General features: G+C 50.7%; 1 protein-coding gene across 9 annotated transcripts in view; it reads right to left on the minus strand.

Moving 5' to 3' along the window:
* Positions 1-13,846, minus strand: part of adcyap1r1a (adenylate cyclase activating polypeptide 1a (pituitary) receptor type I) — a 261,127-nt gene that overhangs the window by 165,684 nt on the left and 81,597 nt on the right. For 8 of the 9 annotated variants that reach the window (XM_038798557.1, XM_038798552.1, XM_038798551.1 and 5 more), the window contains one exon: positions 4,870-5,086. In XM_038798557.1, coding sequence (XP_038654485.1) covers positions 4,870-4,908 — 39 coding nt within the window. In that variant the 5' untranslated portion in view covers positions 4,909-5,086. Of the gene's footprint in view, positions 1-4,869; positions 5,087-5,414; positions 5,507-13,846 lie in introns of those variants that run through there. The other variant, XM_038798554.1, reaches the window with a different exon arrangement.

Consider the following 13,846-nt stretch of genomic DNA (forward strand, 5'->3'; position numbering starts at 1 on the left):
GGACTACTCGTGTGGCAAACAGCACGAGAAGTAAGTAATAGACAGAGTGAAGTGATTACACAGCCTACGCATCAGGGGCGGAATTCTCCGACCCCCCGCAGGGTCGGGGAATCGCCCGGGGTCAGCATAAATCCCGCCCCCGCCGTGGCCGGAATTTCCCCCACCCGGGAATCGGCGGGAGCGGGAATCACGTCCCGTCGATCGGCGTGCCCCCCGCGCCGATCGGAGTACCCCCCAAGGCAATTCTCCGGCCCACGATGGGCCGAAGTCCCGCCGCTGACAGGCCTCTCCCGCTGGCGGAAATTGGAGCACCTCTGGTGCCGGCGGGATTGGCGGCGCGAGTGGGCCCCTGGGGTCCTGGGGTGGGGGGGGCGCGGGGCCCATCGGTCGGCGGGCGGGCCAGTGCCGTGGGGGCACTCTTTTCCTTCCGCCACCGCCACGGCCTCCACTATGGCGGAGGCGGAAGAGACCCCCCCCCACCGCGCATGCGCCGGTGGTGATGTCAGCGGCTGCTGTCGCATCGGCACATGCGCGGACCGGCGAAGACCTTTCGGCCAGCCCCGACGCCGGGCGGCGGGCGCCAAAGGCCGTTGGCGCCGGTTTTGGCGTCAGCCGGCAGAGCGGAAACCACTCCGGCGCGGGTCTAGCCCGTAAAGGTGCGGAGAATTCCGCACCTTTGCGAAGGCCCGACGCCGGAGTGGTTGGCGCCACTCCGCTACGCCGGGACCCCCCGCCCCGCCGGGTAGGGGAGAATCCCGACCCAGATCTAAGCTCTGCAGTCCTGCCACATCCAGCCATGAATGGTGGGAGACAGTTAAACAACTCACTGGAGGAGGAGGCTCCACAAATATCCCCATCCTCAATGATGGAGGAGTCCAGCACATTTGGGAGAAGGAAATGTTGAGAGAGTGGATGGAGGTATTCAAAATCATGAGGAGGTCTGGACACGGAAGACAGGAAGAAACTGTTCATATTGCTGAAGGCTCGAGAGAGTCAGAAAATTAAGGCAATTGGCAAAAGAAGCGATGGAGACAAGTTAATAATCTTTATTGTCACAAGTAGACTTACATTAACACTGCAATGAAGTTGCTCTGAAAAGCCCCTAGTCGCCACATTCCGGCGCCTGTTCGGGTACACAGAGGGAGAATTCAGAATGTCCAAATTACCGAACAGCACGTCTTTTGGGACTTGTGGGAGGAAACCGGAGCACCCGGAGGAAACCTCCGCAAACACTGGGAGAACTGGCAGACTCCGCACAGACAGTGACCCAAGCCGGGAATTGAACCTGTGACCCCGGCGCTGTGACGCTGTGGTGCTAACCACTGTGCTACTGTGCAGCCAAGAGGAGAAGGTTTATCACAGAGAGTGGTTACGGTCCGGAATGCACTGCCTGATAGTGTGGTGGAGGCGGGTTCAAGCCGAGGCATTTAACAGGGAATCGCCCGACAAGAAAGGGAGCGCAGGGTCACGGAGAGAAGTCAGGGGAATGGCTCTCGGTGAAGTATTCATTCGGAGAGCCAGGGTACAGACGACAGGCTGAATGGCCTCCTCCTCTCCTGTCGCCATTCTCTGACTTCTGTGGAAAAGGTTCAACTCCTCCTTCACTACATAAATGCAAATTCTTTCCATCACAGCAGATCGCTGCAGGATTGGGGGGCATCCCTTTTGCTGCCGTTACCTGAATGCTCCAGACTACCCAGCCTAAACCTCTCTAATCTCTCTCTTCCCCTTCGGGATGTCCCTTAAAACCTACCCCTTTGACCAAGTATCTGATCATATGTCCGAATACCTCCGTACATGGACCGGTGTCAAATTTTGATTTCTAACGCTCTTGCGTAGCATTAAAGGTGCAATATAATAATTTTTTTTTTCAAATTTTAGATGACCCAATCATTTTTTCCAATTAAGGGGCAATTTAGCGTGGGCAATCCACCTACTCTGCACATTTTTTTGGGTTGTGGGGGCGAAACCCACGCAGACACGGGGAGAATGTGCAAACTCCACACGGACAGTGACCCAGAGCCGGGATCGAACCTGGGACCTCAGCGCCGTGAGGCGGTTGTGCTAACCACTAGGCCACCGTGCTGCCCTGGCGCAATATAATAATGTTGGAGGATTAGATACAGCCGTTAACAAAGAGTTAATGCAACGGCCTAACGTTGCTTCTCCATCCACAGATACTGCCTGACCTGCTGGGCATTTCCAACATTTTGATTTTGGTTCAAGAGTAACGCTTTGGCAGCGCAACCAATAAATATCAGGCCACCCAGTGGCACCAGCATCCCACGAATGAATAACAGAGGCCGGGATGTTCCAGTCCCCGCTGCTGCGCTCGGTACGTTTTCTCGGGCCGAGAATGGTGCGTGCCCGAAAAGGTGTGGGGCTGGTTTCGCCGAGTTGAAGACTAAGTGCTGACTATGGCCTGGGGACACGCCGAAAAAAGGGCGTAAAAGCTGCACCGATCCTCTGTCTGGTGGGGGGGGGGGGGGGGGGGGGCTCGCAGCCACGCAGCGCCTGGCTTTACCTGCGGGTCCAGCCGGAGATTTACTGGGTCTGTGGCCGCTCGTGTGCACGGCGGCGGCCTGTTGCGGCGTAGACACGGCCTGTAGCACACGTGGACACGGCCTGCCAAAAACTGCCTCCCTTTGACCAGGCTCGCCACCCCCGGACCACCCCCCCCCCCCCCATCAGTGCCCGCAACCCCCGAGCGTGGCGCGGATGTGGTGGACCCCGAGGTGGGTCGCGAGGGGGAATGGGTCGGGGGGCAGTGCATTACTGAGGTGCTCCCCCCCCCCCTCAAAGTCCATCGGAAGGTTCCCCTCCCCCACAATGTAAACCCTTCCGCTGACAAATAGGGACATCCTCCCCCGCACCATGGGAATAATTCAACTCAAAGTTCACCGCGGGGCGTGAGGATAACAATATATGACGTAACGCAACGTAAATTCACACCATCCCATGAGCTATGATGCATTGTGACTTGGCGTCATACAACGTCGTGAGAGGGGCCTGCTGTAGCAATAAAATTTAAGAGTTACATAAGCTGAAAGAAAATGAAATAGGTTCTGTTTTGGACAAGTAACAAAGGTTTCCCTAGAGAAATATATGAAAAAAGCATTCATCGATTCAGCAAATGTAAAAAGTTAATTTTAATAACGCTGCCTGTTGAAGGAAATTGTCTTGATGTTCTCATGAAAACAAAGTAACGCTTACTAAGTCCTTTAAAGCTGTCCCAAGATTCTGCATTTCTAATGAGGACCGAATCCAACAATGTCCTCTCGACTTTGCCTCACTCCCTTATCCTTGGAATGAGGCAGAAATACCTCAACGAGGCAAAGGTTTCTGCTGGGGCATTCCTGGTTTTTAGTTATGTCATTAAGATGAAATGAAATGAAAATCACTTATTGTCACAAGTAGGCTTCAATTAAGTTACTGTGAAAAGCCCCTAGTCACCACATTCCGGCACCTGTCCGGGGAGGCTGGTATGGGAATCGAACCGTGCTGTTGGCCTGCTTGGTCTGCTTTAAAAGCCAGCGATTTACCTGAGTGAGCTAAACCAGCCTCTGATCTGCAGGCATTGATTATTTAAGTATCTGGAGCACATATAAAGAGAGACTGTTGGGTTTGAAAGGAAAGTATTTGTGTCGATTTTCACACTTCATCAGGTTGCTGGGCATTAGATTAGCATCAGACCCCCTCTCCTATCTTTTACTGAGGTAAAATATCGATTGCCCCAACTCCCTTCCTCCTGTGCCCTCTCTATTTTGGTTTCACTACACTTTTCTTTCTGTTCCACTCCTCCATCTACCCTTCTTTTCCATCCATCCTTCCGTCTCTCCCCTTGAATTCTGTTCTCCCCTTCACCCCTCCTGTTCCCTTCTTTCCTCCCATCTCTTTTCCTCCATCCACTCCTTCTCCCCTTCTTCCTCCCTCCCGTGCCCCCATCTCGTCACCCACCCCCTCCCCTGCTCCTCGTTCTGCATCCCCCTCCCATTTTCCCCCTCCCTGCTCCCTCTCTCCCTCCTCCCAAGCCATCAGACTGCCCCTCGGCTGGACGGCAGGGCATATCGACATAGCAGCACTCCTTCGGGTCTGCATGCTGGAGTGAGCGTTGGCCAGAGTACAGAGCTCAAAGCCCTGCTGAACCGGCTCGACCACCACCGAGCCTCAGGTCAGCAGGTCACACAGAGACGAAGGGACGCTCTCCACAACAAATTTATTTCCCTCATCTTCAATTACAATGTGCACTGCACTGCATCAAAAATATAAATTCTCTTCCCTGGTGTAAATCAGCAAGGCACATTGTAGCGAATGAAATGATAGATTATCAAACACATGCATTTTCTGCACTCAAATCGTTCCTTTATCCTGGGCTCCGATTTTATCATAGATCATAGAATTTACAGTGCAGAAGGAGGCCATTCGGCCCATCTTGGAAAGAGCACCCTACCCAAGCCCACACCTCCACCCTATCCCCATAACCCAGTGACCCCACCCAACAATGAGGGTAATTTTGGACACTAAGGGCAATTTATCACGTCCAATCCACCTAACCTGCACATCTTTGGACTGTGGGTGGAAACCGGAGCACCCGGAGGAAACCCACGCAGACACGGGGAGAACATGCAGACTCCGACACAGACAGTGACCCGAACCTGGGACCCTGGAGCTGTGAAGCAATTGTGCTAACCACTATGCTACCGTGCTGCCCAAATATAAATTTAAATATTCCATCTGCTGCGTCGCGACATTGGCAACTTAACTCTGCATTCAGCCCAACTATCGAAGTGCCACCGATCATGCTGAGGGAGGGGGGGGGGGGGGGGGGGGGGGGTTCCAATGTCAAACAGTCTCTCGAATCATCCTTACCAGAGGCAGCAGAAGGACAGCAATCAGCAGGCAATCCATGGTGCCTCGCCCGTCAGGAGATCGGACTCGAAAGCACACGGCACACGGCACAGCTGAAAGATTTACATTACATTCCTGTCAGGTTTTCCTGAGACTGCTGAAGATCTTTGCCCCCACAGCGAGGCGCAGCTGCATTTCCCCAGCCGTCCTCACCGACTGTTCATCGCCTCCTGCAGCGCTGGAGAAGAGAAAGAGAAATTTAAAAAAGGAGAGAGGGAGAGAAAGATCAGCACAAACAAATACCAGGGAAAATAGGAAGAGAGGGAACAAAATAAAAGGAAGTGGGGGGGGGGAAGGTTGGGGGAGAGAGGAGACTGCGCCGGACTGAATGTAATAAAAATACATTCCCAGTAAGGGGAAATAACGAGATGTTATTTTAAGATGATGCTCAATGCTAATGAGTGGCTCTAAATGACGATTGCAAATACCATCTCATTAAACACATTTTAATAATCATTATTCTCTTTTGGGTCTTGCACTATAATAAGCAGCAACGAGCCTCCTACCGAGGGGCTGCGGAATACGAGCAGTCAGCAATTGATGGAGAGGGGGAGAGAGAGAAAGGACAGAGAGACAGAGAGAGAAAGAGAGGGAGGAAGATGGAGAGGGTAGGAATGGAGAGAGAGCGCGAGAGAAAGAGCGAGAGAGCGAGAGAGAGAGAGAGAGAGAGCGAGAGAGCAAACGAGCGAGCGAGAGCGATGGAGAGAGAACAAGAGCGAGAGAGCGAGAGAGAGAGAGAGAGAGAAGGGATCTCTGGGTTTCATTCATAAATTTCAACTTCAGCATTCGTCATCACTAGTTGTTCCAGTATACAGGGAGCACAGCCCTGATTCATAAATCCCAGTCCTTGTGCTTCCAGCTCGGGTAAAATGTGAGAATGCATAGCAGCCCTCAATCCGCCCCTAAAGTCCACGGTGGCACAGAGGTTAGTTCAATTCCGGCCGCTGTGTGGAGTTTGCACTTCCTCCCCGTGGGTTTCTTCCGGGTGCTCCGGTTTCCTCCCACAGTCCAAAGATGTGCGGGTTAGGTGGATTGGCCATGATAAATTGCCCTTAGTGTCCAAAGATGTGCAGATTAGGTGGGGTTAAGGGGATAGGGTGAGGTGTGGATTTAAGTAGAGTGCTCTTTCCAAGGGCCGGTGCAGACCCGATGGGCCGAATGGCCTCTTTCTGCACTGCAGGGATTCTATGATTCTACCTGAATTTGCATGATCAGCCTTGATCACATTGAATGGTGATGCAGGCTCGAAGGGCCGAATGGCCGACTCGGCACCTATTTTCTATCTTTCCAAAGGTTACAAAAAGCGCCCAAGTAAATTCCCACTTCATTTTCAGAAGCACAAGCAATTCGGCATTTTCATTCAAATCCCACCCTTCCCATCCTCTTTCCTTGTCAAGGAGTGTGCAGATTGCCGATTTCAGAAAGTGTTTGGCATGGCAACACTTTACACGAAGGGACATAACGTCAAGCAATTGGCAGAGGGAGCCACGAGGAAGTATTCCTAGAGTTGTGTATCCAAAAAGGGATCAAACTATTTTGGATTTGGTAATGTGTAGTGCGGTAGGCTTAATAAACAAACTCCGAGTAAAAGATCCCCGAGGAAGCAGTGACCATAACACGGTAGGATTTAGCATTCAGTTTGAGAGTGAGAAACTTGGGTCAGAAACAACTGTGCTACACTTAAATAGCATTTCAAAAATACTAAATAATTACTGAGTGGGGGGGGGAGAAGAGAGAGAGCGGGCGGGGGGGGGGGGGGGGGAGAGAGAGAAATGAATATAATAACAGTAACTATAAAAAAAGTACTCGGGAAACTATTGGGGCTCAAGGCCGGTACGTCTCCTGGACCTCATGGATTACATCCCAGGATATTAAAGGAAGTAGCTAAAGAGAGAGTGGATGCACTGGTAATAATCTTCCGAATATCCTTAAATTCGGAAAAGTCCCAGAGGACTGGAAAACTGCCTTTATTCAGAAAAGGAGGCAGACAAAAAACAAGTAGCCTAACTCTACCATTGAGAAAATGTTAGAGTCCTAACAAGAACAAAACAACAAAGAACAATACAGCATAGGAACAGGCCCTTTGGCCCTCCATCCGGCGCCGATCACGTGTCCTATCTAGACTAACCGCCTGTATCCTTCTATACCCCATCTGTTCATATGCCTATCCAGATAAGTCTTAAAGGTCGCTAACGTATCTGCCTCAACCACCTCACTTGGCAGTGCATTCCAGACCACCACCACCCTCTGTGTATAAAACTCCCCCCCACCCCCGCACATCTCCAATGAACCTTCCCTCCCTCACCTTGAACCTGTGCTCCCTTATAATTCTCATTTCCGCCCTGGGAAAAAGCCTCCAACTGTTCACCCTATCTATACCCCTAATAATTTCTATCAGGTCTCCCCTCAGCCTCCGACTCTTTTGGGGAGAACAATCCCAGTTTATTCAATCTCTCTTCATAGCTAATACTCTCCATACATACCAGGCAACACCCTGGTAACCCTTTTCTGTACTCTCTCCAAAGTTTCAACGTCCTTCTGGTAGTGCGGCGATCAGAATTGGACACAGTATTCCAAATGTGGCCTAACCAACATTCTACATAACGGCAACATAATTTTCGTGCTTTTATACTCAATACCCTGTCCTATGAAGACAAGCATGCCATATGCTTTCTTTACCACCATTTCCACCTGTGCTGCCACTTTTAAGGATCTGTGGACCTGCACGCCCAGATCTCTCTGTGTCTCTATGCTCCTGATGGTTCTGCCATTTATTATATAGCTCCCACCTGAATTGGATCTACCAAAATGAATCATCTCACATTTGTCTGGGTTAAATTCCATCTGCCATTTCTCTGCCCAATTTTGCAGCCTATCTTCACCACTATCCGCAACTCCTGCAATCTTAGTATCATCCGCAAATTTGCTAATCAGACCCGCTACGTTTTCTTCAAAGTCATTTATATATATTACAAAGAGCAGGGGTCCCAGGAATCCCTGAAAAACACTAGTTACAGATCTCCATGCAGAAAAACACCCTTTCACTGCTACCCTATGTCTTCTATGGCCAAGCCAGTTCTGAATCCATCCAGCCAGTTCACCCCTGACCTCTTGTGATTTAATCTTTTGCACCAGCCTGCCATGAGGGACCTTATCAAATGCTTGACTGACGTCCATATAGACAACATCCACAGCCCTTCCCTCATCAAACGTTTTTGTCACCTCCTCAAAAAATTCTATTAAATTAGTGAGACACGACCTCCCTCGTACAAAACCATGCTGTCTGTCGCTAATAAGACCATTCACTTCCCAATATCATAGATCCTGGCCGGGATTCTCTGCCGGCGGGATGCTCCGTCATGCCGGTGCCCGGGGGTTTCCCGACGGCATGGGGCTGCCCCACAATGGGAAACCCCATTGACCGGCTGGCGTAACGGAGAATCCCGCCGACCGGTCGGGGCAGAAATGCGACGCGGCGGAGAATCCCGCCCCCTATCTCTGAGAATCTTTTCCAACAATTTCACGATCACTGACATCAAGCTCACTGGCCTATAATTACCCGGATTATCCTTGCAACCCTTCTTAAATAACGGTACAACATTGGCTATCCTCCAATCCTCTGCCATCTCACCTGTGGCCAACGAGGACACAAAGGTTTCTGTTAGAGGCCCAGCAATCTCATCTCTTGTCTCCCTCAGTGATCTGGGATAGATGCCATCTGGCCCTGGGGATTTGTCTACCTGAATGCTTTTTAACACACTTCCTCCCTCATAATAAAGGATACAATAACTAGAGCATTTAGAAATACATAATATAATCAAGCAGAGTCAGCATGGCTTCATGAAGGGGAGATCATGCCTGACAAATTTATTAGAATTGTTTGAGGTGATAATGAGCCGGCTAGATGAAGGGGAACCTTCATTGAGTTTGCAAAAAGTGTTTGATAAGGTACAACACAAAAGGCTACTTAATGGTGTTGGGGATAGTATATTAGCATGGATGGAGGATTGGCTGACTGACAGAAGACAGAGAGTTGGGATAAGAGGAGCATTTTCAGGATGGTAATCTGTAACTAATGGAGTGCCACAGAGACCAATGCTGGTGCCACAATTATTCACAATATATATTCATGATTTGGACAAGAGGAGTGAATGTACTATTGCCAAGTTTGCACATGACACAAAAATAAATAGAAAGGCAAGTGGTGCGGACGACACACAGAGTCATCAGAGGAATATAGACAGGTTAGGTGAACATAGAATATACAGTGCAGAAGGAGGCCATTCGGCCCATCGAGTCGGCACCAACCCATTTATTATATAGCTCCCACCTGAATTGGATCTACCAAAATGAATCACCTCTCGTTTGTCTGGGTTAAATTCCATCTGCCATTTCTCTGCCCAATTTTGCAGCCTATCTATGTCCTGTTGTATTCTCTGACAATCTTCACCACTATCCGCAACTCCTGCAATCTTAGTATCACCTGGGCTGTTTAGCACAGGGCTAAATCGCTGGCTTTGAAAGCAGACCAAGGCAGGCCAGCAGCACGGTTCGATTCCCGTAACAGCCTCCCCGAACAGGCGCTGGAATGTGGCGACTAGGGGCTTTTCACAGTAACTTCATTTGAAGCCTACTTGTTCATTTTTCATTTTCATTTCATTTCATCCTCACTGCCACCCTATCCCCGTAACCCAATAGACCCTCCTAAGGGCACTAAGGGCAATATATCATGGCCAATCCACCGAACCTGCACGTCTTTGGACTGTGGGAGGAAACCGGAGCACCCGGAGTTAACCCACGCAGACACGGGGAGAACGGGCAGACTCCGCACAGACAGTGACCCAGTGGGGAATCGAACCAAGGACCCTGGCGCTGTGAAGCCACAGTCCTATCCACTTGTGCTACCCTGTGCTGCCGTCAGTGAGTGGGCAAAAATGTGGCAGATTTAATATAATGTAGGACAATGTGAAGTTAGGCACTTTGGTAGGTAGAATAAAGGAGCTGAGTATTATTGAAATGGAAAAAGACTACAGAACAAAGAGGGATTTTGTGATTTATGCATAAATTACGAAAAACTGGCATGCAAGTTCAACAGGTACGTGGGAAGGTAAACAGAATGTTGGCCTTTATTTCCCAGGGAATGGAGTATAAAAATAGGGAAGTCCAGCTGAAACTATACAAGGCACTAGGCAGACTGCACCTGGAATACTGTGAACAGTTTTGGGCCCCTTATCTGAAAAATGAAAATGAAAATCGCTTATTGTCACGAGTAGGCTTCAATGAAGTTACTGTGAAAAGCCCCTAGTCATCCCATTCTGGCACCTGTTCGGGGAGGCTGGTACGGGAATTGAACCGTGCTGCTGGCCTGCCTTGGTCTGTTTTAAAAGTCAGTGATTTAGCCAAGTGTGCTGAACTAAACCAGCCCCTGCATCTAACGAAAGATATACTGACGTTGGAAGCAGTGCAGAGAAGGTTCATTAGGTTGGTCCTGGGTGTGGAGGGATTTTCTTATGAGAGGTTGAGTAGGTTGGGCCTGTGCTCAAGGTAATCTTATTGAGACATATCGGATTCTCAGGGGGTTTGACAGGGTCGATGCTGAGAGGATGTTTCCCCTTGTGGGGGAGTCTAGGACCAGAGGGCACAATCTCAGAGTGAGGGGTCGCCCATTTCAGACAGAGATGAGGAGGAATTTCTTCTCTCAGAGGGCAGTGAATCTGTGGAATTCTTTACCGCAGAGAGCTGTAGAGGCTGGGTCACCAAGTATGTTCAAGTCTGAGATAGACAGATTTTTATTCAGTCAGGGAATCGAGGGTTCTGGGGATATGGCGGGAAAGTGGAGTTGAGGATGACATCAGGTCAGCCATCATCTCATTGAATGGTGGAGCAGACTCAATGGGCCAAGTGGCCTACATCTGCTCCTACATTTTATGATCTTATGATCTAGCTTCTATTTATTCGGCCTCTTGCAATGCTGTCAAAATATCCCGGAGCATCCGTCAAGCAGTAATTTGCTGTTGTTCTAGACTTAAAAAACAGCAGCTGATTTTATCCTGAGGGTAAATCATGGGGTTCCTTCAAAATCGTGCCCCATGATCCTGCACGCCCACCTGGGAGGGCAGATAGATTTCCAATCTCAAACGAAAACAGAAAATACTGGACAACTGCAGCAGGTCAGACACCATCTGTGGGGAGAGAAGGGAGCTGACGTTTCGAGTCTGGATGACTCTTTATCAATACTGGAGAGAACTGGAAATGGGGTCAGATTTATACTGTTGTAGGGGGGCGTGGAGCAGTGGGGCTGGATAGGGGGCCAGCGATAGGTGTAGATTGACAAAGGTGTCGAGGCCAGAAAGACAAAGGGAAGGTAAATGGTGTGATTAAGGCTAAGAAGGGGGCTGATCGTGGCACAGAAAGAGATTAGAATGTGTTAATGACAGAACAAAGGTGAGCAGTCTGTCAAAGGGCAACTAGGGACAGTTGGCCCAAGTGGAGTGGGGGGAGGGGAAACAATGCTGAGGGGAAAACAATTTGATGGAAGAAGTGAAAATAAATTGATAGAAATAAAAATGGGGTGAAGGTGGAGGAAAGAGTTCACAGTCTGAAGTTGTTGAACTCCATGTTAAGTCCAGGAGGCTGTAAGGTGTCTAATCGGAAGATGAGGTGCTGTCCCTCCAGTTTGCGCTGGGCTTCACTGGAACGTTGCAGCAGGCCAAGGACGGACATGTGGACACGAGAGCAGGGCGGTGAGTTGAAATGACAAGCGACAAGGAAGGGGCGGGTCCTGCTTGCGGGCGGAGCGAAGGTGTTCTGCAAAGCGGTCACCCAGTCTGCGTTTAGTCTCTCCGATGTAGAGTAGACTGCATTGGGAGCGCACTGTCGGGGGGGTGGGGGAGGAGGGGGGGTGATTTTCAGTCTTATCGGAAAGGCAGGAGCTCCAACAGGGCAGCACTCTCTCAGCACTGGACTGGAATGTCAGCGTAGATTTAGTGCTTCAGTCTCTTGTGTGTAATGGAGTCCCTTTTGCTCCCTAATATCCCCACCTGTAAAGTTGTGCCCATATTTGTGACAACACCAAAACAACTCTCATCAATGGGTGGGATTTTCCTGCCCTGATGTGGGAAGTTTGCTGACGATGGAGGTGACTTACCATTGTCTGCCACTGGGATCTGACAGTCGCGCCGAGGTCAACGGCCATTTGCATTGCTGGTGGCCATGTTGCTGGGGTGGCCATTGGGGTCAGAGGGTGAGTCACCTTCCCCGGGACTGGAAAATCCCACCAGCGGGAAGGACCGGAAAACCTTGCCCTACGTGACTGTGAATTCCCTCCTCATCACTCTGCAGCCTTTCACGTGGTTTGACCACACCATCCTCCTCCGACACCTCCCAGCTAGATGGACTGACTCTGCTCTGGTTCCATTCTCACCCAATCGCAGCCAGAGAATGACTTCCAATAATTTCTTCTGCACCATTAGTGACCTCTGGTGTCGCCCAAGGATCTATTCTTTGCCCCACCCCCCTCCGCTCTCCTATTTCTCATCTACATGAGATAGAGATAGATAGAGAAATACAGCACAGAACAGGCCCTTCGGCCCACGATGGTGCGCCTTGGGGCCATCATCTGAAAACAGAAGGTACATCGATGACACTCAGCTCTGCCCCAGCGCCCCTTGACCCCTCCATTCCATGGAAATTGTCAATCTGCCGATCCAACATCCATGACTGGATGAACAGAAATTTCCACCAATTTTTTGGAAGGCTGGAATTTTTATCTTCGGTCCGTGCCTCGCCGTGGGTTTTATCCCTCTGCCTGCCAACCATGTGAGGTTCACGGCCCCTAGGATAAACATTCAACCTCATATCGGCACCATCACTCAGGCCACCTACTGCCACCTCCCCAGCATTGCCCACCACAGCCCCTCAACACTCATGAGTGCTCTTCCTCACCCTCATCTCCCATCAGCTGGTCACCCAAATCTCTGCTGCCCGGCCTTAACTCGCATCAAATCCTCATTTGACGATCACCCCTGCCTGCGGATATACGTCGGCCCTAAGTTCACCCCCTCGACATTAATAGTCTTGTTTACGTCTCCCTTCATGGGCTCGCCCCCTCCCTACCTCTGTAATCTCCTCCAACCCTGTGAGGTATCTGCACCCGCTCAGCCTGCGCCTCCCTGATTTTGAAATCGCTCCATCGTGGGCGGCCCCACCGTTCTCTGCCTGGGACTGAAGCTCGGGAATCCCCCACCTCGAACTCCAACACCTTTGCCTCGCAACCCCCCCCCCCCCTCCTCTCCCCCCCCCCCCCCCCCCCCCCCCTCCTACCCACTGAAACAAGCTTTTGGACTGGGATAGAGCAGGTCACCGGGAATGTTTAGATTCACTTTGACAGCCACTGCTACAGTCAAGGGTTGGACAGTGCAGGCTTTCTTACAGAGCAGAGAACAGATGGAGACAGCATGGAGCCCAGGCTCGGATAGAAATGTGAGAATTGGTAAATGTTTTTTCAGACTGAGCCGAGGATAGTGTGGGCCGCCTCTGCTCCACCAGCCTCCTCCTCACTGCAATTTGTCACTTCTATTATATTTATTGCCGGGATGTGGGTGTCACTGGCTGGGCCCAGCATTTATTGCCCATCCCTAATTGCCCCTTGAGAAGGTGGTGGTGAGCTGCCTTCTTGAACCGCCGCAGTCCTTGTGGTGTAGGTACACCCACTGTGCTGTTAGGGAGGGAGTTCCAGGATGTTGCCCCAGCGACAGTGAAGGAACGGCGCTATATTTCCAAGTCAGGGTGGTGAATGACTTGCAGGGGGACTTCCAGGTGGTGGGGTTCCCAGGTATCTGCTGCTCTTGTCCTTCGAGATGGTCGTGTCGAGGTGGTGGGAGGGGGGTGTGTCCAGGACCATGGGTCACAGTCTGAGGATACGGGCTAGGCTATTTGG

Source organism: Scyliorhinus canicula, chromosome 5, assembly GCF_902713615.1.
Source record: "Scyliorhinus canicula chromosome 5, sScyCan1.1, whole genome shotgun sequence".
Taxonomy (NCBI): Eukaryota; Metazoa; Chordata; class Chondrichthyes; order Carcharhiniformes; family Scyliorhinidae; genus Scyliorhinus; species Scyliorhinus canicula.